Consider the following 27,221-nt stretch of genomic DNA (forward strand, 5'->3'; position numbering starts at 1 on the left):
TATATAGAACATGAAAGGTTCAATTAGGAAGAGGAGGAATTTAGAGGGAATTGGGATTAGGGCAAAACCTAGACATAGTAGAATGGAGTTTCTGGAAAGGGAGGAGGAGGAGGGAACGAGTCAGAAGAGGTTGAATTTAGATACATGTAGAGATCAGTTATCAAAAAGAAGGGTTTTCAGTTTCTTCCAAAATGTGGTGTAGTCACTTTCTGTTCTGATAGTTTCCTCACTGTCATCAGTCATCAACAACAGATTCATCATCTCCACCATCAGTATCATCAACTTGTGTTGATATGTACCTGACATATTCTCCTCAGGCATAATAAACTCCATGTACGGTACTCGACAGTAAATGGGGGCTTGGGAAGACTTTGTCACATCCCCATTGTTGTAGATCATATCTACAATTTCACTCATCCATGTAGTCCCTGATGAAATACAAACCAGATACAAGAACTTGTTCAAGCCTTGTAATTACCTTAGACATCTTAGAGATCTTTTGGGAAATAGCACTGAAAAGGAGAGAAAGTCTCACCTGCTTTGGGGTATGTGGATATGATAAGATCATCTGGTCTGGCCTGGAAACTTTCCACTTGTTCCCAGTTGTTGACTATAATCTTTGACATTGGGATATTATGAAAGAGGACAGTATCCTCTTGTAGCTTGAAGGAATTTTCAGCATTCTCCATCCTGAAACTAAACAAGCCAGGGTCAATACAGTAATATTGATTCTCCAATCCTGGGCTCCTAGGAGTTGCTACCTTCATTCTATAGTTCATAAACAGAAAGATAGAAAAAACAGAGAAACTATGAAAGCAGATAAAGGCCAAATGGTCTATCTAGTCTGCCTATCCATGCTATCTACTATTAGGGCGTGTCAATCCATCTTTCTCCTCCAGTTTTGCTCTGCCTACTTTTCTGGCTTATTCCAACATGAATTTCAACTTTGCTTTAATTCTAACATGGCTGTTTATAACAGGCCAAAAAACAATTGGCAACTGAATTTCAGTCCTACTCAGAACAAATACTGGTGTCTATATTGAGCCACAATATCAATATTAATATAAAGACTTCAGTACTGGGTAAACCGAACAAATCATTTTTCAGTTTTTCACCTCGGGCAGACAACTCATAGGTGACAAGCACCAGACTAGAACATCAAATAAGTTCTGTCCCATACATCATTAAGTCTTATTTGTTTGCAATTATTTTAAATATTAATAATAAAATATATGTGACAAAAAAATTTTTTCTCAAAAAGACACACAGCGTTGCTTCAGTGAGAAGGAAACAAATGAAGTTATAAATCTCCAAACTATCCATTGATTTGCTTTAATAATTTACTTAAGGTGAAAAAGATCACTAAGGGCTCCTTTTACAAAGGTGCGCTAGGGCCTTAACGCGTGGAATAGCGCACACCAAATTGCCGCACGCGCTAGCCGCTACCACCTCCTTTTAAGCAGGCGGTAATAATTTTGCTAGTGCGTGCTATAGCGCGTGGTAATTTTGTGCGTGCACTAAAACCGCTAGCGCACCTTAGTAAAAGGAACCCTAAGTTAAATATGATCTAATAAAATGTTGAGACCGTGAGACCAATCCAACTTATCTGAGTCCTAAAGGGATACTGTCGCCGCCAGTGTTTGTTCGGAGTAGGATTGAAATTCAGTTGTCAATTGTTTTTTGGATTGTTATAGATATTTTGGCAAATCTTAGGTTTTTCTTGGGGCCTGTTTATAACAGGATCACTGAATCTTGGATTTGCTTTGTACCACTGGACAAGTAATCCAATTGTTAGCTCATTGTAATTTCATCTGTTTTGATCACAGATGTCTCTCAAATATAACCCATATCTAATTAGATCCCTTCCAGTTGGTAGTTCAGGTACAGGTAATTCTCTGCCTGATTCCTCCAAGGGCCCCTTTTACAAAGTTGTGGTAAATACACCAAAGCCCATAGTTATTGAACAGGCTTTGGGGCATTTACCGCAGCAGCCTTGCTACCGTGGCTTTGTAAATGGGCCCCAATTGATGCAAATGAGTCCAAACTTGCAATCTTGTATTTCTTTTTGGACATTTTCAATATTAGATTATAGCTATGATCATGCTATACTGAAAACCTGTGAATGAGAAATGAGAACAATGTGTTAGTGTCAATATGGGTACATAAGAAAAATTGAGGCCCAAAAGCATTAAAATGCAATGCAAACATAAAAACTATTATCAGAGTATTTGTAAGAACATAAGAACATAAGCAGTGCCTCCGCCGGGTCAGACCATAGGTCCATCCTGCCCGGCAGTCCGCTTCCGCGGCGGCCCAAACAGGTCACGACCTGTCTGAATCACCAGAAGGGGCTCCCTTGCCACCTTGGTTTCTCATTGAAGTCCTATCTTCCCATCGAAGTCCTAACCCTCCGGTCTTGCACATGCACGACCTGGTTGGGTTTCTATACTTATTACCTGGTTAGCTTTCTATACTTGTGTTACATCCCAGCTCTTCCCTCAGTATCCCACGATCCCTTTATCCCTCAGGAATCCGTCCAATCCCTGTTTGAATCCCTGTACCGTACTCTGCCTGATCACTTCCTCCGGTAGCGCATTCCAAGTGTCCACGACCCTTTGGGTGAAAAAAAACTTCCTTGCATTTGTTTTGAACCTATCTCCCTTCAGTTTCTCCGAATGCCCCCTCGTACTTGTTGTCCCCTTCAGTCTGAAGAATCTGTCCCTATCCACCCTCTCTATGCCCCTCATGATCTTGAAGGTCTCTATCATATCTCCCCTGAGCCTCCTTTTTTCCAGAGAGAAGAGCCCCAGCCTATCCAACCTCTCGGCGTATGGGCAGTGCTCCAGCCCTTTTACCAGTTTCGTTGCTCTCCTTTGGACTCTCTCAAGTACCGCCATGTCCTTCTTGAGGTGCGGCGACCAATATGGAACGCAGTATTCCAGATGTGGACGCACCATCGCTCGATACAATGACATGATGACTTCCCGCGTCCTGGTTGTTATGCCCCTCTTTATGATGCCCAGCATCCTGTTGGCTTTTTTCGAGGCTGCTGCGCACTGTGCAGATGGCTTCAGTGATGCATCCACCAGCACACCCAAGTCTCTCTCAAGTCTGCTGTCTCCCAACAATGCCCCCCCCCCCCAATTTGTAGTTGAACAACGGGTTCTTTTTCCCTATATGCATGACCTTGCATTTTTCCACATTAAAGCGAATTTGCCATTTGTTTGCCCAGTCTTCCAGCTTGTCCAGGTCCCTTTGCAGGTCCTCACACTCCTCCCTGGACCTAACTCTGCCATTACAAAAAGGTCAAAGCGGCTTACAATAAAATATAAAATACTAACCCCCCTCTTCTATTAAACTGTGCTAGCAGTTTGTAGCACAGAGAACCGCGCTGCTCTCGACGCTCATAGGAACTCTATGAGCATCGGGAGCAGTGCGGGCCATTCAGCGCGGCTCTCTACGCTAAAAACTACTAGCGCCGTTTAATAGAAGAGGGCCTAAATCAATTAAAGAACGCCAAATATTGATAGGTAAGAAAAAAATCATTCATTACAAGACCAAACATTCCAAACTATTTTCAAATAAAATCATAATTCAAACCTATGTATGCATTTAGTCTGAAAGACAGCCAAAACTGTCTACCAAATAATATTACCACGATGTGTTAACATTAACCCCCTCCCCCCCTTTTATAAAACTGTAGCATGGTTTTTAGCACAAGTCGTGGCAGTAGCAGCTCCGATGCTCATAGGAATTCTGTGAGCATCAGAACTGTTACCACCGCGGCCGGCGCTAAAGGCTGCGCTATAGTTTTGTAAAAGGGGGTAAATGTGATTTGAAAAAAAAAAATGAGCTTTAAATAATGCTTTAAATTTAGGAAAAAGTAATTCAGACCGTAAATAGGGAGGTAGGCTATTCCACAGCATACAGTAGGTGCTAAGAAAAAGTGAACCCAATGAACACAATTGTTAGAAGACCGTATCTGGCGAAGGACGTAAGAAGACTTGAAGCAGTCCAGAGGAGGGTGACGAAAATGATAAGAGGTTTGCGCCAGAAGACGTATGAGGAGAGACAGGAAAACTTGAATATGTATACCCTAGAACAGGGGTGTCAAAGTCCCTCCTCGAGGGCCGCAATCCAGTTAGGTTTTCAGGATTTCCCCAATGAATATGCATGAGATCTATTTGCTTGCAATGCTTTCATTGTATGCTAATAGATCTCATGCATATTCATTGGGGAAATCCTGGAAACCCGACTGGATTGTAGCCCTCAAGGAGGGACTTTAACATCCCTGCCCTAGAAGAAAGGAGGGACAGGGGAGATATGATTCAGATGTTCAAATACTTGAAAGGTATTAACGTAGAACAAAATCTTTTCCAGAAAAAGGAAAATGGTAAAACCAGAGGACATAATTTGAGGTTGAGGGGTGGTAGATTCAAGAGCAATGTAAGGAAATTCTTCTTTACGGAGAGGATGGTGGATGCTTGGAATGCGCTCCTGAGAGAGGTGGTGAAAAGGAAAACGGTGACAGAGTTCAAAGAAGCGTGGGATGAACACAGAGAATCTAGAATCAGAAAATAATAGTAATTATTAAAGAACTAAGGTCAGTATTGGGCAGACTTGCACGGTATATGTCTGTATATAGCCTTTTGGTTGAGGATGGGCTGGGGGGGCTTCAATGGCTGGGAGGGTGTAGATGGGCTGGAGTGAGCTTTGACGGAGACTTCAACAGTTGGAACCCAAGCACAGCACCGGGTAGAGCTTTCGATTCTTGCCCAGAAATAGCTATGAAGAAAAAATTTAAATTGAATCAGGTTGGGAAGGCTGGATGGACCATTCGAGTCTTTATCTGCCATCATTTACTATGTTACTTTGTAAAATGGAGTATATGGAATAGCGATATTAGCCAAATAAAAGGGCATGCTAAAATGTAAAGTCTTAAAAGTTAAACATAAAATTTTGAACTTATACCTATACTGAATAGGAAGCCAATGAAGACTTTACAAAAAAAACTAGCTGCAGAATTCTGAAGAGTTTCAGTAATTCCAGTAATTTGTATATTTTTGCATAATTTTCCTAGAAATTGTGTGCAGTGTATAAATAACATATTGCATACAATTTAAAGCTAGCTGATTTTCCACATGGAATTGTTACCTTTTTTTTCACTAGTGCTTTTTTAAATTATGACACCTCCAAAATTGAAACATCCTACTATCCCTTCCTTTCTCTCAGAGATGCAATGTATTTATCTCAAGCTTTCTTGAATTCAGATACATTTTTCATCTCCACTAGCTCTACCAGGAGGCCATTCCACACAAGGAGGCCATTCCACACATTCATTACCCTTTCTATGAAAAAGTATTTTTTGAGATTGATCTCTTATATCAGGGGTGTCCAATGTCAGTCCTCGAGGGCCGCAATCCAGTCGGGTTTTCAGGATTTCCCCAATGAATATGCATGAGATCTATTAGCATACAATGAAAGCAGTGCATTCAAATAGACCTCATGTATATTCATTGGGAAAATCCTGAAAATCCGACTGGACTGCGGCCCTCGAGGACCGACATTGGACACCCCTGTCTTATATAATTCATTTTCAAAAACAAATAAGTGTACCTGTCATGTACCTGTTTGTGGCTTCTCAGACACTACAGAGCTCCTGGTTTTTCATTGAAGAATGTAAAACGCATATATACTTTCTGTGATCTTTTGCACTGGGTATATCCTAATCACCTCAGCTTGTTAAGGCAGGTCTGCACTCAGATGTCTCCCGTATGTAAACAAATTCTGCTGAGTCACTTAGTTAGTGAGATCTCTTTATAACTTTGTGATTGTATAACTTCCATAGTTCAAGGGCAGCCAAGTCAACTCTACAGGAGGTTTGAAAGGTTGGTGCAGGTTTACTTGCTGAAGACATACAAATAGCCTTTCCAATTCAAGAAAATCTTTCTATAACTATCCCTAGGTTTTTGTCTGAATTATGTTTCTACTTGATCGTTAATTCATTGACCAGTTCATCGGTGGTGTAATTTTGTCTTGATCACTGATGTCTCCCAAATATAACCCATATCTAATGAGATCCCTGACAGCTGGTAGTTCAGCTACAGGTAGTTCTCCGCATGATCCCACCAAATGATGTAAACGAGTCCGAACTTGTGGTATTGTTTTTCTTTTGGACATTTTCATTATTAGATTATTGCTATGATGACATGATGCTAGGTTGAAAATCTGTGAATGAGAAAATGAAACTAATGTGTTAGTGTCGATATAGGTAAATACATAAGATAAATTGATAATTGAGGCAGAAAAGGCATTTATATGCAATGCATACACATAAAAACTATTATCGGAGCATGTAAACATAAGAACATAAGAATAGCCTTACTGGGTCAGACCAATGGTCCATCTAGCCCAGTAACCAGTAGCCCAGTGGTGGCCAATCCAGTTTACTATGAGAGTACACCAATCCACATTCCTATGACTTCTGACAAAAGTCCACACTCTGTCACACTGTTCTCCATGCTTGTCCTACTATACTTTACTATACACCATATTTACCATACTATGTTTGCCCTGCTACGATCTCTCATACCATGTTTGCCATACAATGTTTGCCATTCCATGTCTTCCATCCTATGTTTCATCATGCATGCTTGCCTAACCATTTTTGCTAATCATGTCATCATACTGTCCCACTGTGTACAAAATTAACTGGGCACAAATTTGCATATTTTTGATATATGAGTAGTATAGTGTCCTATCCTCTACAGAAGTGTTGATCATACTATGTTTACCATGCTATGTTTTGCTGAACTATGCTCGCCATGCTATGTCTCACCATACCATGTTTTGTCATATTATATTTTTACCATGCCTTGTTAACTTTGTTTTGCCATCTTTGTCAGACAATATTTGCCATGCTATCTTTTACCATACTGTCTGAAACTGTGGTGCAGTGGTTAGAACTGCAGATTTTAGGTTCAAACACACACTGCTCCTTGGGACCCTGGGCAGGTCGCCTGATCCCCCCCTTGCCCCAGGCATATTAGAAAGATTGTGAGCCCGCCGGAAAAAAATGCTTTAGTTCCTGAATAAATTCATGTAAACCATTCTGAGCTCCTCTGGGAGAAAGGTATGGAAAATTGAATGAGTGAAGAAATAAATAAATAAATATACTAATACCTGGCAAAACCCCAAATACAGTAGAAGTAACATTCCATGCTAACAATCCAGGGCAAGCAGTAATTTGTGTATTTTTGCATAATTTCCTTGAAATTCCAGGTAAGTAAATAATATTGTACACAAAATTTGAAGCTAGTTGTTGATTTTCTACATGAAATTGTACCATTTTTTTTTACTAGTGCTTTTTATGGCATCTCCAAAACTGACACACCCTAGTACCACCATTTTCCCCCTTATGGTCTGCATCCAGACGGACTTCCTCTCCCCACCCCGCCCATGGTACGCCACTGCCTGTTAGTGCCTATATGTAAGAATCATTTATGCACTGATATTATGGGATACTAGCACTTACAAGCATGAATGTCTGCCGTCATTTACTATGTTACTGTCGTCATTTACTATGTTACTATATATCCTGTGGGCGGGATGGTTAGATAGGCTGGAGAGAGCTTAGACGGCTTCATCATTTGGAGCCTAGGACAATGCCAGATGAACTTTGCAGTCTGTTTTCCAGGCATATCAAAAAAGAGACAAGTTAATTTAATCATGAATTTTTGATGGGTATGACTGGTGGGCAGACTGGATGGACCGTTCAGGTCTTTTTCTGCCGTCATGTACTATGTTACTATGAATGTAACATTCATGTGCATAATTGCTAGGGGTATGCTCAGCAGTATTCTATAATGTCACATAGGTGAAAACTCACAAGTAACATAGGTGAAAATTCTATAAATTAATGCAGCATGGTTCACACCAATTCTACAATGGCCTCTAGGCACCCATATTCCATTATAGAACAGTAGCACCAACCAGCATGGGCCACCAAAATCTATGCATACGGACATCAATGAGAGTCATACCTATGTCCCATGCAAGTTTTCCCCCACTGGACTCCCTTTCACAGATGCGGCTATGCAACTTACTTACACTCTTGTAGATTAGTGCACAAGTAAGTGGCAATTAAGGCACTATTTATGCAGGAAAGTAGCCCATAACCACTGGTTCTACAGTTATAGAATTGCCCTTATAATGTGCTACACCAAGATCTGAAGGCTAGTAATCTGCTAATCAAGTCTGGGGGGAGCTAAGAACCTACTGTTCGGTTACATCTGTGACCTGAAGTAAAAGAGGAAACTCGCTGATGGGGATCCCTTCTTGTCCTGTTTGCCTGTCATAATTACATTGTAAGCTCTTTCGAGCAGCGACTGTCTCTTGCATGTATAATGTACAGCACCGCATGCGCCTGGTAGCGCTATAGAAATAATAAAAAGTAGTAGTAGTAGAATTCTATAAATGGCACCCAGTAGGTGCCAGAAAGATCTGTGCTATATAGATAGGGTAATAATAATAATAATAACAGCTTATATACCGCAATACCGTGAAGTTCTATGCGGTTTACAAAGATTAAGCAAAGGTACAAATTGATTGACTTTAAGAGGGGAGGAAGAAAGAGGGTTAATAGGACAGGAAACCCATTTTTGAGGAGAGAGTGATCAATAGAACAAATTAATCGCTATAGAGGGAAGAGAGAAGAAAGGATCAGTTGTCTAGATACTTTAGGAACAGGTGTGTTTTCAGACGTTTCCTAAATTCCTCATAAGTAGTGGGCGAAAGCAATTGTTCTAGGTCTTTACCCCATGATACTGCTTGGTGCGAGAGAAGATGTTCATGGTGTTTTTTCAGTTTACAACCTCTCACTGGGGGGGAAACGAAGTTGGAATGTGAGCTTCTCTTGTGTCTGTTGGCTGAGAAGACGAAAAGGTCAGTTATATATTTAGGGGCAAGTCCGTGTAGTGCTTTGAAGCAGAAGCAGGCATGCTATCTTTTACCATGCTGTCTGAAACTGTGGTGCAGTGGTTAGAACTGCAGATTTTAGGTTCAAACACACACTGCTCCTTGGGACCCTGGGCAGGTCGCCTGATCCCCCCCTTGCCCCAGGCATATTAGAAAGATTGTGAGCCCGCCGGAAAAAAATGCTTTAGTTCCTGAATAAATTCATGTAAACCATTCTGAGCTCCTCTGGGAGAAAGCCTCCATTGGCAGCCAATGCAGCTGCCGGTAGTAGGGTGTCACGTGGTCAAACTTCCTCAGCCCAAAGATCAGTTTGACCGCTGCATTTTGCATCAATTGTAAACGCTGCATGTTCTTTTGGGAAATTGCTAAATAGGCGATGTTACAGTAGTCAAGTAGACTCAGTACGAGGGATTGGACTAGGGTTCCATGCTGAGCACACTGTTTCCTCTAAGCTGGGTGGGAGTCCTCCAACTCCATTGCTGCCAATAGTGGGCGTTGCTTCCATCACTAGAGATGAGCAGGTTCCCTGGAGTCCTGCAGAGCTTGCCTATCTCTCACCACTGAAAATGTGATAGTGAAACAGCACCCTGTACTGACAGGCCTATAGGTTGAGGACTCCTGCTCAGCTTAGAGGAAACAATGGTTAAGTGCCATTTTTAGTTTCAAGTTTATTTAAAATTTCTTACACTGCCTAATCAAACTTCTAGGCAGTGCACAACAATACTATATAATAAACTGAGAAGATACTATAAAAATAGATTAAAAATTAACAGTTCAAGACAGTACCAGGGTATGTTAGTACAACAAATGACATGACATACAGACTTACTTCAAACAAATGGGAAAAGGGCAAGAACTACAATCTTTAGAGAAAAGAACACAGAGAAGGGAAAAACAATAGGAAGGGAACAAGAACAGAAGAGCATTATTTTAGTCCTTAGAAGGACAATTATTGTCCAAACGCATCCTGGAACAAGAAGGTTTTAGCTTGGATTTAAATTGGCTTAGTGCAGACTCTACACGTAAGTAATTGGGTAGTGAGTTTCAGAGGGAGGGTGTGGTGACAGCAAAATTATTAGATCTCAAGGTGTTGATTAACTTTAAAGAAGGTTTGGCGAGAAGATTTTTGTAACATAGAATGAAGTGATTTTGATGGGCTATAAGGGATTAAAAGTCTATCAATGAATTCTGGCTGGTTACTCGAATGGATTTTCAAGGTTAGAAGTAGGATTTTGTAGCTGATTCTATGTTCAACAGGTAGCCTAACCTCGGTTGCTAGCATTTATGCCTGTTGAACCCTGGTGTAAATACTTGCACCTAATTTCTGGCACTTTGGCATGCAAATGACAATATTATATAACATTGCACCTAATTTCTGGGAATGCCTCCTGAACCACCCATGCTTCTCCCATAGCCAAAGCCCTTGGAGTTGCATGCTTTGAAATTTAGGTGTAGTTGTTATACGAGGCAATCTAGGGAAATTAATTAATCTTAAATTATTATTCCTAGAATTATTTTCAAGTGTCTCAATTTTCTTCCGTAAATTGATATTGTCTTAAATTAGGGACTGCTGAACTTGTTTAACCATAGATAGTTCTTGATCAAGCTTTTGAGTCTTTGAAATAGTCACTTCCGTTGACAAATCTTTAAGCTCTCTAGAATGTTGAATCAATTTCCTTTCAACATGTTGGAAATTGGGACTAATAGTCTTGGTGAAATTTACAATCAAATCCCACAATGAATCTAAAGTCACTTATGCTGGTTTTTCAATAGTAGGAAAACTTTGCTGAATGCTAAAGTGCTCACCGTCAAAAGAAGAAAAGTTCCCCTGGTTAGGTCCTGGCTGGAATCTTTCACCTCCGATTGCATGACCTCCCCCAGCTTCTTCTGCAGCTACTCCCTGAACAGAGAGTACTGCCTCAGTCTCCCATGATGATCCTGCTGCCTCATGGGGGAGTACTTCCCCCATCTCCGGGGTTTCCTCCACCCTTGGGAAACTGGCCAACCGGGGACACGGAGGTGGAGCTCTTGGGTCGGGGCTCAAGGTGGTCTCGAGCCCTGGAGAGACATCGCCGGTCTCGCCCCCATTCGGTGCTCTCAATGGGCTTGCTCCCGACTCAGGCAGGGCTGCCTCCTGCAACCGCCGCAACATCTCTTCAATCCTGCCGAAGGAGGGCACTTCGGAGTGCCACGAGGCGCCAGCAGCATTCCTGCCCCTTCTCTTCGGCATCCTAGGTAAAAAGGCAAACCAATTTGCAAGTAAAGGGAAAAAGGAATGGAGCGGTCAGAAACGTCTCTCTCAGAGCGTCTGCACCGCGACCATCTTGGATCAAGTATTTCTTTATAATCCTTCAATATAGTCTCCCTGCTTTTTAATAACTGAGTACCAATGTCCGGGAAGCTTCATTATTCCATCCAAGAAACCGTTTTTGTTCAGTTGCCGAAAGGCTCAGGTACCAGCGGAAAAAACCTCTTCCAGAGATGCAAAATGATGTCCACGCATAGGTTGTTTCAACTTTGGAAAAAGGTCGAAGTCTGGTAGACTCATGTCTGGACTGTAGGGAGCATGAGGTAACATCTCCCAGCCATATTTGTGTAGTTTTTCAATGACGAGTGGAGACCTCCATCTTCCCCACAACCAAAAAAATTTTGACAAGCTCAATCAAAAATCAAACAAATGATGATTTTTGCTTATGATCATGAAGGCATCATCATTACAAACAAAGTTCCATGTGGAAGATATGTCACAGCAGTGTATTATCGTGATTTTTTGCAAAAATGCACAGAAAAATGCACAAAACCCGACCTCATTTGCTCTTGGCTGGGCCGCTCATTCTTCAAGAAAACTCTCGCCCACACATAGGGAATGCCGTCATTGAAAAACTGCAAATACGGCTGGGAGGTGCTACCTCCTGCTCCCTAAAGTCCAAACATGAGTCCACCAGACTTTGACCTTTTTCCAAAGTTGAAAGAACCTATGCGTGGACATCATTTTGCATCTCTGGAAGAGCTTTTTTCTACTGGTACCCGAGCCATTCGGCAACTGATCAAAAACGGTGTCTTGGATAGAATAATGAAGCTTCCCAGACGTTGGGACTCGGTCATTGCATAGCAGGGAGACTATATTGAAGGATTGTAAAGAAATACTTAAAAAACAACAACATGTAAATTTAAAAAAATAGTGTGCATTATTTATGAAATGACCCTCGTAGAATAGCAACTAGGGCATTTGACAATGTAACAGCAAATCATTGCCAATTAACTCCAATTACTGATTGTTTAAAACCTTGTAAACTACTTCATTTATGCATGCATCGTTTCTTCTGACCTATATAGAATTAGCCTGATAGGCCTGGATTCTGTAACCCGGCATGGTTGTCGGTGGCCACCTTAAAAGTGTATCAATCAAGTGATGGCGTCAGGTTCAGAATTGCACCTCTGGCAAATGTAGGCCAGGGTTTTCCAGGCCTACATTTCTGGTGCCTACCTTTGATGTGAATTGTGCCTCCATAGGCGTTCTAGGCCGCCTAATGCCACTTCCAGTGTTACATTCTCATTCTCAGATACTTCACAATAAAGTCTTAAGATGTCTTCTCTAAGACCTCGGAGGTGTTGCTGCGTGAAAAGGTTTCAACACACGCAGACTATACACATCAGAATTGTCATTGGTCAGTGATTCAATTAAAATGTGTTATTTCATTTACAAATAGTTTTATCTTTTAAGATTTCCAAAAGTTAAATACTTATCTTTAATTTACATTACATTATATTACATTAGTGACTTCTATTCCGCCTGTACATTTTCTGACATAGGACTATGTTTCGCCACAGGCTGTTTCAAGGAATTCCCTCTTTTAGCATGCTGGTGCAATGTTTCCCGTATTACCAGCATTTAAAGGGGGACATCCTTGAAACAGCCTGTGGTGAAACATAGTCCTAAAAAGATGAGTACTGTTTACACTAAATTATAAAGCACGATTAAGCAGTTTATGAATATAAAATATAAAATGGACCAATGACGAGGCTGGTGCTTATAAACTGTGCGTGTCAAAACTTTATAGTAACTTAAATCTTTTAAATAGATATATGTTTCTTTTTTTATTAATTTTCAATTCAAGAACAGTGCATTAAATATATACATACAATTAGCGTCATAGACAGCACTTACAATCGATCAATGATGTGCAAATCAAATAGGAAATAAAGGCATGATCTAACTAATCAGAGTTAACAAAAATCGTCAATGGACCCCTTGTTAATTTAAATAGTTTATTATGACACAATATTTCTGAATTCATTTTTTCATATTTATAACATAAACATAAAGTTTCCCACCAAAAGGAAAAATTAAGTCTGTCCCAACTTTTCCAGTTCTTGGTAATCATTTGCATGGCTATCCCAGTCATAATGATATAGAGTCTGCTTTTATACCTTTCTAATGGAGGTTTAGTTGACAACAATATCCCACAGATTACCACCTAATAGGACAACGGAATTGAAGATTCCAGTATCATATTAATTTGTCTCCATATTAATTTCCAAAAATTGAGTATCAAGGGACAATAGAACAACAGATGATCCAGTGTCCCTATTTCAAGATGACAGTGCCAGCATCTATTAGACTTGAACTGTCCAACTTTTGTAAACGAACTGGGGTCCAAAAAATTCTATGTAACAAAAAGAACCAGGTTTGTCTCATAGATGCTGATGCTGTAGATCTCATCCTCCAAGTCCAAATCCGTGGCCACTGAGTAGCAGAAATCTGCTGCTTTATCTCAATGCTCCAAATGTCTTTTAAGCTTGTTTTTGGGTTTTATTTAAATATTCAGATATTAATTTGTACCACTTGGCAGCCTGATGCCCTTGGAAATCTGTCTAGAAACATAGGCCCGGCAAGCTATACTGATTTTTTAAATTTCTCCAATCAGGGAACCCTTTCTGAATGGCCTGTTTCAACTGCAACTGTTTAAAAGCTTGAGACTTTGAGATGCCGAATGATTGTTGCAGTTGTAATAAATTTAGCATTTTATCCCGCCTTTGTGAAACTGCAGCTTGTTTTAGATGCCAAGCTCCTGAAGCGGGCTTGGGACACATGTTTTGGACTTGCCCCGCTATTCAAGATTATTGGAATGCTGTTTTTGTCTTTGTGGAGCGCATCTGGAAAATTACTATTCGTCGCTCCCCTTTACTATTATTTGGTACTGTTCCTCACTATTTCCCTCGAGTGAGGGGCGCTGCTGCTTTCCTTAAATGAACTGTCTTGGTGGCCCTGAAATGTATTTTGACCCACTGGCTTGAAGATACTGCTCCCGATTATTCTCTGTGGAGATGTCGGATGATTACCCTCTTGATGTGGGAACTGGAGAGATGTGTTGGACCTTTCTTCTCTCCCAGGTCGGGTCTTTCAACGTACTTGGGAACCCTTCTGGACAACTATGACCCCGTTGGCCCGAAGTCGCTTGCTGAATTGGTGAATCTCTGTACTTTGTTTTCCTTTGTTACACCTGGTCTACTTGATCTTTGTATAATTTTCTCTAGATGAGATGTACTTGGAAGGAGGACCCTGGGAGGGGGGGGGTTATTTATTTTGGGGTAGGTTGTGTTGGGATAGGGGGCTTTCTTATCTGTAGGGACGGGTTTTGTTATCCAAAATGCTGAGCTTGCTTGTAATTGCTTGGTTTCTTGTTTGCTGGTTTTGTTGACCTCAATAAAATATATTTGAAATAAATTTAGCATTTTCCCATTTGAGATCACATCATCTAAAATACATATACCTGCCTGCAGCCAATGTTTCCAGAGGATCTTAAACTCTACAATTTGAATCTTGGAGTTCAACCATAAGAATTGACACGTGGATTGTTGTATTGGAATATTTGTTAATTTATTAATGAATTTTAATGTGTTCCAGGTGGAAAAAAGAATACTATTGTCTTTATATATTCTGGGCAGCTTGATACTCAAAATGTGGCACATCAGGAAACAGATTTAAAATTTGAATCAATTACATAACATGCATGGTGGTAACATTTCCCGTCAGTTAATTAATTGTGAACGTTTCATTTTTGTTTGGGATACAGCTGCCCCGAGAGGATTGAATAAAGCAGTGGAGTGGCCGTTGGGGTGCTAGTTTTTAGCTAAAATACGTCAGCTAAGGTCAGGTGTTTTAAAGAGAACAATATGGAGTCAAACTACATTGAAAGGAGAGTGTCAATGGCTATGCCGCAATGAAGTCCTGAGGTGGGACCCTCCCCAATTTGAAGCTGGTTCAATATGAATTAGAAGTGAGTTTTTTGTGAAAGCTTCACAATTTTTTGATAAGATGTGTGTGATGTTTTACTATTTTATTGATACGATGCTGCTTTTTCTAGAAGTGCAAAAACAGATCTTCCTCTTGAGAAAGCAGAAGGGGAAACACAATTGTGTTAAAGGAGATCGGATTACACATACTGTGTTGAGGAAGGAGGAAGTTTTGGAAGAGAAGCAGAACACTTCAGATGGATTTGGATTGACTTTGACAATAAATGGATTTTACATTTTTGGTTTTTTCTTTTGAATTGTTTGGATGAGCACAAAACACTTTCTGGATTAGCAGAAGAGGCCTGGGACCTTATGACAACTCCAGTAGAGATAAGTACCCCCCTTTAGTCTTTTAGAACTTTAGCTGTTTAGTGGTAGGAAGGGAGGAGTGCTATGATGTATATAAGCCTGAACTGGCAAAGGCCTGTGTCCTTATGCTTTGGAGTTCTTATTGGCTATCACTGAGCACTATTTATTGATTATTTATTTATTATTTTATATATTATATTTTTTGATAGAAGAATAATAAAATTTTTTTTAGAGGATTCAGAGTTATAATAGTTATCACTCCAATTGTAATTAGTGTTTATACAAACGTAATGGGGACATAAGATGACTCTCTAAGATCAGCCAGTCCGGAAGATTCTCCATGAGTTCAGGAAGGATCCAATATATACCCTGACGCAAAATGAAGGCTTGATGATATCTATAAAAATTTGGAAAATTTACCTCACCCCCACCCCCGCCGATTGTGATTTTTGTAACGATACTAAAGCTATTCTAGCAGTTTTACCCAGCCAAATAAATTTTGTAAGGATCCAATTCAATTTTTTATAAAAGGACCCTTGAAAATAAACTGGCACATACTCATGTGGTAGCATACTACAGCCAAAATCATCATTTTAATGGTTTGGACTCTCCCCCACCACGGATAAAAGCAGCACGGATGATGAATATATGCTGCTAGTGATATCCACAGCCTTTCCAAATCACATAAGGCTGGTGGTGGCATGTTTGATGAGTCTGCTTATAATTTGAAACATATATCTATTTAAAAGATTTAAGTTGCTGCGTTCTGGGACATTTGGTATTATTGATGGCAGCATAAAGTGAATGGTTGGCTGATTTTGAAAATTTTATAATACAGACAGGGGCACCGCTAAGGTCCGAGAGAGAGTGATATTTAAGGTATATGGTGGAAATGATTAAACTGCATACTAGACATTTGAAATTTTGTTCACACTTTATTATAGCTTTTATTTAAGTATCTTGCTATATGTGCATTTCCTGGAGGTAATTTTTTTCTAAAAGAAAGGCATTCCCTTCTTCTGTTATACAAACACATACAACAGGATCATTGTAACATTACTCCACCCATCAAGACTTAGGTTAACAATTTACCCTCTAGATCTGTTGCCCATTGCTCCATTTCTCTAACATACACTTTATCCAGCAGTTTTCCCTCTCTTCCACTCCATCCCCCACGTAGTATCTCTCCTTCCCTCCCTCATCCTGCTTCACGCATGCTGCAGTGGGTCAGTAGCAGTGATTCTCACACCCTGCCTGATGCTAATCCAAAAGCCTCCCCACTGCCATGTAAAGAAACAGGAAACTGCAACAGAGGAGGGCGAGACATGGCAGAGAGGAGGCTTCCAAGTTAGTGGCAGGTAGCATGTAAGAATCACTGCTGCTGACTCATTGCAGCAAGAACGAAGCATAATGAGGAAAGAAAGGAGAGATGTTGCTTGGGGTTGGGGGAAAGACAGGAAGAACTGATGGACATGGGTGCCACTGACCCCATGACACAATGAATCAGGACTGCAGAAGGTGCACCACTGCTGTGAGCCCGATTTTTTTTTTTAACGAATCGATTCGAATTGATGAATCGATTCGAATTGGGGAATCGGGCAGCACTAAAGTCCAGTAGATGGCGCCAAAGTACAGGTTATAAAACCAAAAAGGAATGCTCGCAATACACAGTTTGGAGCCTGCTGCTCAACGTGGTTCCAGACAAACACTGTGAACTTCCGCTATTCATGCGGAAGTTCGCAGCGTTTCTTTGTTTGGAACCACGTTGAGCACCAAGCTCCAAACTGTGTATTGCGAACATTCTTTTTTGTTTTATAACCTGTACTTTGGCGCCATCTACTAGGCTTCAGTCATATAGCCTTGAGGAAGGCTGTTTAAGCCGAAGCATGGACCATGCTGAGGTCCAGTACAAAAAGGATTAAAGGACTCTTTGTTAGGCTTGATATTTTTTGTTTATGTTATATATGTTTTAACTATTTATATATTTTCAATAAATTGGTTATCCTTGCAATTGGTTGATCGTGTCCCTTCCCCACAACTTTTTTGGTTTATATTACTACACATGGGGTTGATTTTTCCTTTTGGTTGTGGGATATATAACTGGCATTAAGCATGATTCTATAAGTTGCTCACAATATTTATGGAATCATGCTTAGCACTGCACTAGTCAATGCCAATTTTTTAAGTGTATATAGAATCAGGACCAAAATGCATGTTTCTGGCTCATTTTTCTTGATTAATGACATATAACAAGTGGGATATCCCGTTAACATTACATTAGTGATTTCTATTCCGCCATTACCTTGCGGTTCAAGGCGGATTACAAAAGGAGTTATCTGGCCATTTCCACAGGAATTGAAGAGTAGAGTGAGATGCTTCAGAGAATTGGGATGAGTTTTGTGATGTTAGTTAGTCTTCAGGGATTTCTTGAATAGCATGGTTTTTATTTTTTTTTCAGAACGATTTGTAGTCTGGGATCGTTATCAGTAAATTAGAGAGTTGGTAGTCTAGTTTTGCTGCTTGTGTGGCTAGAAGGGCATCATACAGTTTCTTTCGTTTGACGTCTCTGATTGGGGGATGTGTGAACGGTTTGTGGGTTCTCCTATATCTGGTTGAGGTAGTTTGGATTAGACCATGGGTGTCCAACCTTTTGGCTTCCCTGGGCCGCATTGGCCGAAAAAAATGTTTCTGGGACCACGCAAACGCTGCAGTAAGACAGAGGAGGGGGCTGGCATGACTGTAAACACCCAGGGGCAGCAGAGGAAAATACTGCATCACCCTCGACTGGGGCCACACAGAATACTTCATGGGGCCGCATGGGGCCCTCGGGCCGCAGGTTGGACACCCCTGGATTAGACGGTTGTTTAGATAGGCTGGGCTGTCTCCGTTTATGATTTTAAATAGTAGGCATTAGAATTTGAATTGTACTCTTGCTTGTATTAGGAGCCAGTGTGAATCGAGGTATGCTGCCGTGATGTGGGCATGTTTCCTCAGTGTCATTGCAAGTAACAGCCCATTTCTTCTAGAAACAGCTTCTGATCCCATTACTGCCACCTACTGTCACTGTATGGCTTTCAGCACTGAATTTGTCAGAGATGTGACAACTGCAGAGCCATCAACCCTCAATATGTGACTTTCAGCAGCAAGTTGAAGTGGTGACACATGCGGATCCAGCTTCCAGTCCCACTGCTGTCAGTGACAATAGTGGAAATAGTGGAAATAGTGACCTTTACCATCAAATAACTTAAAACTGTAGCGTCTGCAAGCAGTGGCATAGTAAGGGAAAGAGGCACCCAGACACTGGGGCCCGGCATCACTGCACCATGTGCCCCTCCCCTGAATTCCTTCCTCACCATGCGCCTCCTCCCAGAGTACCGCTTCAAATGATTACCGGCAGCGAGCAGCATCTCTAACATGCTGCTTACGCCGGCCTCAGCTCTCCCTCTGACATCACTTCCCATGACGAGGAAGTGATGTCAGAGAGAAGGCTTATACTGACATGAGTAGCAGGTTAGAGATGCTGCCGGTGCCCCGACCAAGACGGGGCAGTCTGAATCCCCCTGCCCCCGCCTTGCTACGCCACTGTCTGCAATCCCCTTACTCCCACCAGCTCTTGCTGTGTGATCTCCATTTTCATCTTTTCTATACTCAGACTCCTAGTAGAAACCCAGATATTTCATCTGGTTTGGTGCACAACTCTAAATTCACAGAGAGAGAATTACACATTTACCTCTACCCACAGAATTACTGCTTGCCCTCCTTCCCAGACTCTGTTATTCTCATTTGCATTGGCACGCATTTTAGTCCACCCCTTTGGCTTCCTCCCTGCCAGCGTTCCATAAACAGTGAGATTCTGTTGTGCAGTGCTAGAGGAAACTCTCAGCTATCACTCCATTTGCACTTTCCGGTAAATAATGGAATTTTTCATCCTATTCTTGTTGGTTTCGCTCCTTATTCTCATCTCTGTCTGTGAGTTCAAAAAATTACTTTGATATAACAATTTGTAGAAGTGCTGTCAAAGTTATATATGAAATGGAAAACATCCCATATCTTTGTATTTTGCACAGTACTATGGGAAATGCATTTCTGTTTTCTCCAGTTATGCACAGCATGTAGCAAGCTAGTTTCTTGGGATTTTGGATTTAATTTCTTGGTTTGTCTTCCAGCCTGTAACTTGTAATAAGAGGTGCATTGGTAAGGTTTAAAGTACTGTTTTGTCCTTGCAAGGATTGTTGCCAAATCCATTACATTACATTAATAATAATAATTTATTTTTATATACCGCCATACCCGAAAGTTCTAGGCGGTTCACAACAATTAAGCATAGTACAAACAATGTAAATCATCTGAGATTCGGCAAGTTATATGCATACAATATAGGGAGAAATACATACAATATAAAAAAGATACAAGCAATTTTTAAATGGAATAAAAAAATGTTAAAATAATAGAAAACATTAAGAACCCAATCTGTTGAATAATTGAGTTTTTATCTGTTTTCTAAAATCAAGATAAGAGGAGGCTTCTAACACAATATTGGCAAGCCATGAATTCAGTTTGGCCGCCTGAAAAGAAAAGGTTCTTTCAAGGCACCTTTTGTAATGACATAATTTTATTGAGGGATATGCAAACAAGTCTATTCTTCGAGAGCTCTTGTTAGTGTAACTCAATGTAAAATGACGGATAAAATAACTCGGTAGCATGCCAAATACTGTTTTGTAGCAAATGAATGTGAACTTAAACAAAACTCTGGATTCCAATGGCAGCCAGAGGAGCTTTTGATAAAAGGGGGTAACATGTTCCCATTAGTGACTTTTATTCCGCCATTACCTTGCAGTTCAAGGCGGATTACATAAGAGGTTTTCTGGACATTTCCAGAAGAGTTACAGTTGAGCGGGTTACTTTGGGGGATTGAAATGCTTCCTGTGGTGTTAGTTTGTCTTGATAGATTTCTTGAATAGCAGGGTTTTTATTTCTTTTCTGAAAGTTTTATAGTCTGGTGTCATGATCCGTAGATTGGATAGTTGGTGGTCTAGTTTCACTGCCTGCGTGGCCAGTAGGCCATTGTACATTTTTTTGCATTTGACGCCTCTGATTTGGGAGTGCGTGAATGGTATCTGGGTTCTCCTTTGCCTGGTTGTGGTAGTTCGGATAAGGCGGTTGTTCAACTAGGCTGGGCTGTCTCCATTTATGGCTTTAAATAGTAGACAGTAAAATCTGAATAGTATTCTTGCTTGTATTGGGAGCCAGTGTGAGTCGAGGTATGCGGCGGTGATGTGGTCGTATTTCTTCAGCGAATAGTTCAGTCTCAGGGCTGTGTTTTGTACTGTTTGTAGTTGCATGCGAGTCACCCCCTGCGGGGCAGGGGAGATAGAGAATGTTGCAGGAGTCTAGAAGTCCTAGGACTAGGGATTTGACCATGAGATGGAATTGTTTTCTGTCGAAGAATTTTTGGATTTGCCTTAAGTTTCTCATGACTGCGAATGAGTTCTGTATTGTTTTGTTGATTTGCGGTTACATGGTACAGCACCTGTCTATCATTACTCCCAGAAGTCTTAGGGTGGGTTGAATGGGGTATGTGATTGAGTTTATTACTGTGTTTGTTATGGTTGGGGTTTTGTTTTTTTCGAGAAGTATAAATGTTGTTTTGTCTAGGTTCAGTTTTAGTTTGTGTTCTTTCATCTATGTAGCCACTGTTTCTAGTGTTCTATGTAGTATGTCTGTCATGGAAGGTGTTGGTTGATCAAAAGGAATGAGGATGATGATGTCATCTGCATAGCTATAAGAAGGTAAGCCTAATTTGTCTAGACAGGTGCCGAGGGATGCAATGTAGAGATTGTGCTATTCTAGTGTGAAAGATTTACTAAGATTCTGAGTGTCTGTTTTTCTTAAGAGTTCTATATAATTTACAAATGGTCTGATAGTTATCAGCTTTGCAATCATGGTGGGGTCTGTGCATATGTAGGGTTACCATATTTGTAGTAGTGAAAAAGAGGAAACTAAGCTATTCTAGATTACATTCTTCTTCTATATTTATGTACTACTAGTGTTTAAGCCCGTTAGATTAATGGGTGCTAGAATATATGTGCAGACTTAAGAGTTAAAACAATTTACTGAAAACTTACCATGTATGGTTGACTTATTATAAGTTGTTCTGTTTTTCCTATTAGTTGTTGCATGTATTGGGTTTAAGAAATTTTTTGATTTCCCATTTTTCAGGTAGATCTGTTTTGCACTGGGGCATATAGGTGTAATTTTAAAAATCCGAAATCACTGAAAAATATATTATTTTTGTGAAATTTTTCTCTTCTGAAACATTGTAAATGATAGTATTAGAATCCTGTCCTTTTGTGTGTGTTTTTGACTACCACCTTCTGTCTATCTCCTTGGCAGCTGTCTGTATTTCTTTGGTCTCTGTACTTGGTCACTGTATGTCTTTCTGTCTTTGTTTTAGTGTCTGTCTCCTATGCTGCTGGATGTCTGTATTTTTTTTTCTGTACATATCTGTTTTATTGTCCATTTTTTTTTCCTCTGTCACTGTCTCTCATGGACTATTGTTTTGTTTTGTTTTTTAATTTCAATCCACAGTTTTTTGGTTTTGCTTTCAATCTGTCTCTGTAGCTCCCTGTCCTTCTGTATGTGTATTTAAATGCCATCTACCTGAGTTTGCTGTAATGTAATTTATTTCTTATATATATATATATATATATACCGCTACATCCGTTAGGTTCTAAGCGGTTTACAGAAAATATACATTAAGATTAGAATTAAGAAAGGTACTTGAAAAATTCCCTTACTGTCCCGAAGGCTCACAATCTAACTAAAGTACCTGGAGGGTACCTGTCTCTGTAGCCTCCTGTCCTTCTGTGTGTGTATTTGAATGCCATCTTTTTTTTTTTTTTTTAGTGTTTCTGTGACATATTTATGTCAATGTGTGAGGTTTTTTTCCCCAATGTCTCTCCCTGGCCCCCTGTCCTTCGGTGTGTATTTGGAGATGTCATGGGGCAGTTGGGGGGAATATTCCCCTTCTTTCACCTACCTTTTTTTTTTTTTTTTAAATAAGCACGGAAGTTGCACAAAGTAACTTCAAAACGGCAGAAAGTAAGTAGTTTGTAGTAAACTGGCACAGATTAAATCGTATAAACTGTAAAATCGGCTCAGAGTGAAAAGTGTAGGGTCAACCGCTACTCAACACTTATTTAACCCTTTCAGGACCATAAGGATCGTAGGCCAATTTTTGTGGTTTTGACGACATTTTTATGGTAAAAAGGGCTTGCAGATGCCAAAAAATTGATTTTTTTTGTGAAATATCATTATTTTTATTTAAAAAAATCACACTTCTGGCTTATGGACAGTGTGGCAAGTGAATCTTCTCGTCAATCTAGCAACGACGCTAATGAATGAATGTCGGAACCAGTTTGTTTACATAAAGGCAGTATCATATGGAATCCGTACATATCAAATTTAGAACTGTAGACTATCCCAATCAAAATTTATAGGATTTTAAAGTTATGGGACAAATATGTCCCTTGGTCCTGAAAGGGTTAAAAGCGTAAGTTCGTGGTTCGAAAGTGCATACATTGAAAAATTGTTATGCCGACCGTCAAACGTGTCTGCTATTACCCGGATGGAGAGGTGTTATAAGAATGTTGCTTGCGATGTGATTGGCTCGACTCGGCTTGGTAATGCTGCTGCTCTGAAGAAGAATCCTGTGTTTAGAGCAGGTTATGTGAGTAGGAATTTTCCTTCAAGGCAGTGGCAGAGTCATGGGGGAGGGGGGGCTCAAGGGATGAAGTTCCCCTCCAAAATTGGGTGACGGGTCAAAAGCGCGCGAGACAAAGGCGCGCCCGCGCTGGTTTTTCAGTGCACTTTTGTCTCGCGCGCTTTTGACCCCGTCACCCAATTTTGGAGGGGAACTTCATTCCTTGAGCCCCCCCTCCCCCAAGTGGCTTGCAGAGTATGTTTCTTCTAAAGTTCCAAGCGGCAGTGGAGGCTTATCTCTCGCTCCCCGGCTGCATGGGTTGTAGCATAGCCATAGACTCGAGAGAGGAGCCACCGCCGCCGCTGTAAGGGAGCCGGGTGAACGTAGAAATAACCCGTGAAGGGAAAGGGAGCCAGAGCCAGCAAGACCGCACATCACCAGCACACATCAGTGTAAGGGAGCTGGGTGAACGTAGAAATAACCGTGAAGGGAAAGGGCACCAGAGCCGGCAAGACCGCACATCACCTTAGCCATGGACCTACGGATCAGGGATTACAGATCACAGCACGGACCTACAGTGTAAGGGAGCTGGGTGAACGTAGAAATAACCGTGAAGGGAAAGGGCGCCAGAGCCGGCAAGACCGCACATCACCTTAGCCACGGACCTACGGATCAGGGATTACAGATCACAGCACGGACCTACAGTGTAAGGGAGCTGGGTGAACGTAGAAATAACTCATGAAGGGAAAGGGAGCCAGAGCCGGCAAGACCGCACATCACCTTAGCCACGGACCTACGGATCACGGATCAGGGATTACAGATCACGCAGGTCTGATTGCGCATGCGCGGCTAGCGTTTTATTATATAGGATACTTACATTATTGTGGAAGACCCGGTCTATAAAATTAAGTTTTAGTTTAGTTTAGGACATGAGAGGAGGTATCTTCCTAGTACCAAAATTCACAGCACGAAAAGGTTACCAGGTGTAGTCCTGGTCCCACTCACGCACAGTCTCAGGCACTATCTAGCTCCTTGGGTCAGGGACCCGCAACCAGGATTCACAAAAAGAAAAATTTATTGTCTCTGAGCTGGGCATAGGCTGGGGCTGGAAATTATCCGGTAGGCTAAAGGATCACTTTGGGCTAGATTCACTAACCCCCGATTCCATGTCTGATCCATTCCCGATTGCATGCAGACCGACGAATTCACAAAAGGCCTGCATGCAAATGGGGACGATCGTTAACACGCCCTCTACCCACAGCCAGGATCACTAGAGAGCAATCTTAGAGCATGTGCAGACCCTGACAGTAGTGACAGGAGAAGCAGCCTCCTGTCACTGCTGTCAGGGCTTCTGTCGGCTTTTTAAATTTTTTATTTTAATCGGGCAGATAGTTTGTGTGTATTACACATGCACATAAAAAATAAAAATAAAAAAACCCTCCCAAAGTGCCTCCTCCCTCCATAAACCCCTAAAAAATGCCCCCCCCCACAGCCGCTGATGCACCACAAAAGGCAGGAGGGATGCCAACTCCCTCCTGCCATGCAAATGGCTGCAACCAGCCCACCGTGCCACAAACCCCCCCCCCCCCGACCAACCCACCACACCCTAACCGGACTGGCCCACCTCTGGTCAGGCCAGGGCCCACCCGGCCCTACACCTCCCCTGTACCCAAAAGTTGGGAGCAGGAGGGGTGCTGGGTCCCTCCTGCTCCTTAGGCCTCCATCCAGCACTGTCTTCCAGAGCAGGAGGAAATGCAAAGTCCTCCTATTCCTACTCTTCCTGCGCACCGCGAATGTGGGCCTTAGGCTCCGCCTCGATGCATCATGTGATGCACGGGGAGGAGCCTAAGGCCCTGATTGGCTATTACTTTGACCAATCAGGGACTTCCTTAGGCTCAGCTCTAAGGAAGTCCCTGATTGGTTCAGGCGCCACAGGCCCCTCCCAAGGGATGAGGAGTCTGAGGTGCCTGAGCCAATCAGGGCCTTAGGCTCCTCCCCGTGCATCACATTCACGGTGCGCAGGAGACGGAGGAGGAGCAGGAGGACTTTGCGGTTCCTCCTGCTCCAGAAGACAGCGCTGGAGGGAGGCCTAAGGAGCAGGAGGGACTCAGCACCCCTCCTGCTCCCAACTTCTAGGTACAGGGGAGGTGTCGGGCTGGATCGAGCCCGGCCCGACCAGGGGTGGGCCAGTCCGGTCAGGGTGCGGTGGACAGTTGGGGGGGGTGCGGTGGGCAGGTCAGGGAGTGGGCTGGACCAGGGGGTGACTCGCATGCCTGTCAGGGGGGAAGGGATGACTCAGTTGGTGGCAGGGCAGGAGGGAGTTTGCATCCCTCCTGCCATATTCGCACGGGCTTGGAGGGCAGCGTCGGGTGGTGGCAGGAGGGAGTGGGCATCCCTCCTGCTATTTGTGGGTTACCAGGGGGAGGATCGCATTTGTTGGGAGAGGGGCCCTCAGTCATTTTTTGACAAGCCTGCCTATCTCTTCCTTTTTTTTTAATGGGGCAGATATTTTGCGTGTGTAACACACACAAAATATCTGTGCCATGGGAAAAAAATGAATAAAAAAGACAGGCAGGCCTGTCAAAAAACCTATAGACATGTCGGTAACTCAGTTGCTGACAGGTATGCAGTAGTCAGGTTTACCAATAGTAAAACCAGATTCAAAATAGCCAAGCAATTGTTAATGAATCAATTGCTTGGTTATTTTGCATGGTGTTTTGCTAATTTGCATGGGAGGGTCGGGATCGGATCGCTACAGGCTTTAGTGAATGGGGTTGGAGGGAAATTTGGTCGCAAAGGGCTTGCAAACCGATCGGTACACGATTGGTTTGCCTAGTGAATCTAGCCCTTTATCGGCTTCAGTCACCTCACTCAGCCACTACCTTATTGCTTAACAAGGAAATCAGCAGAGACCAAGGTGCAACTGATAACTGAAACTTTACTTGAAGTTGATTGTAGAGATAATTCACAACTATTTACAGTTCCCTCTCTTACAATACTGACACCGATTTCAAAGCTGTTTCTAATAGAGTCACTTCAAAAACACTTTCATTATGTTCCCCAATCTCATCTTTCAACTCTTTTTACACATGGTGAGCCGCTCTGGGTCTCACCCTCTTTCCTCAGCTCAGGACCACTCTATCTTTCCTGCCAAGCTGAAACACTCCACACAGGCTCTGCAGTAAGCAGGGTCTTTCACTCACACGATTATTCTTTGAGATGGGGCTCCACACAATCTTTGCTCTGTCCTCTCCTGATGACACCCTTGGGAGCCTCACTGATTCTCTTGGTGTGCCTCTCCAGGTCCCACCCTCACTTCTCAGCAGAATATCTGCAGCAGAGTTAGGAACACAAAGGAGTGCGAAGACCTGCAAAGGGACCTAAGCAAACTGGAAGAGTGGGCAAACAAATGGCAAATGTGCTTTAACATAGAAAAATGTAAGGTCATGCATATAGGGAAAAGGAACCTAAGGTACAGCTATAAAATGGGGGAAATATTGCTGGGGAGAGTAATCTTGAAAAAGACTTGGGCGTGCTGGTGGATACAACCATGAAATCATCAACGCAATGTGCAGCGGCCTCGAAGAAAGCTAACAGAATGCTGGGCATCATTAAGAAGGGAATTATAACCAGGACGAAGGAAGTCATCATGCCACTGTATCGTGCAATGGTGCGCCCGCATCTAGAGAACTGCGTCCAATATTGGTCGCCGTACCTCAAGAAAGACATGGCGATACTTGAGAGGGTCCAGAGAAGAGCTACGAAAATGATAAATGGCATGGAGGACTGTTCATACGCTGACAGGCTGGACAAGTTGGGACTCTTCTCCCTGGAAAAGAGGAGGCTTAGGGGAGACATGATAGAAACTTTCAAGATCATGAGGGGCATGGAGAAGGTAGACAAGGATAAATTCTTCAAACTACGGGGAACAACAGGC

The 27,221-nt window shown here is 42.0% G+C and overlaps 2 protein-coding genes across 4 annotated transcripts in view; one reads left to right on the forward strand and one right to left on the reverse strand.

The window, feature by feature from the left end:
* Positions 1–5,738, reverse strand: part of LOC117360874 (sulfotransferase 1 family member D1-like) — a 50,650-nt gene extending 44,912 nt beyond the window's left edge. Inside the window, exons 1-3 of the mRNA XM_033945419.1 lie at positions 5,617–5,738; positions 536–696; positions 300–428 (exon numbers count right to left, since the gene is read on the reverse strand). Of these exons, the coding sequence (XP_033801310.1) occupies positions 300–428; positions 536–689 (283 nt within the window). The 5' untranslated portion in view covers positions 690–696; positions 5,617–5,738. The remainder of the gene's footprint in view (positions 1–299; positions 429–535; positions 697–5,616) is intronic.
* LOC117360873 (sulfotransferase family cytosolic 1B member 1-like) overlaps positions 1–27,221 on the forward strand; it is an 88,406-nt gene that overhangs the window by 46,375 nt on the left and 14,810 nt on the right. Inside the window, exon 1 of one of the 3 annotated variants that reach the window (XM_033945416.1) lies at positions 19,375–19,489. The exons of 1 other annotated variant lie outside the window; for it this stretch is intronic. The gene's annotated coding sequence lies outside the window, so the exon portion shown is untranslated. Of the gene's footprint in view, positions 1–19,374; positions 19,552–27,221 lie in introns of those variants that run through there. One more of the 3 variants, XM_033945417.1, reaches the window with a different exon arrangement.

The sequence above is a fragment of the Geotrypetes seraphini genome, chromosome 5, assembly GCF_902459505.1.
Source record: "Geotrypetes seraphini chromosome 5, aGeoSer1.1, whole genome shotgun sequence".
NCBI lineage: Eukaryota > Metazoa > Chordata > Amphibia > Gymnophiona > Dermophiidae > Geotrypetes > Geotrypetes seraphini.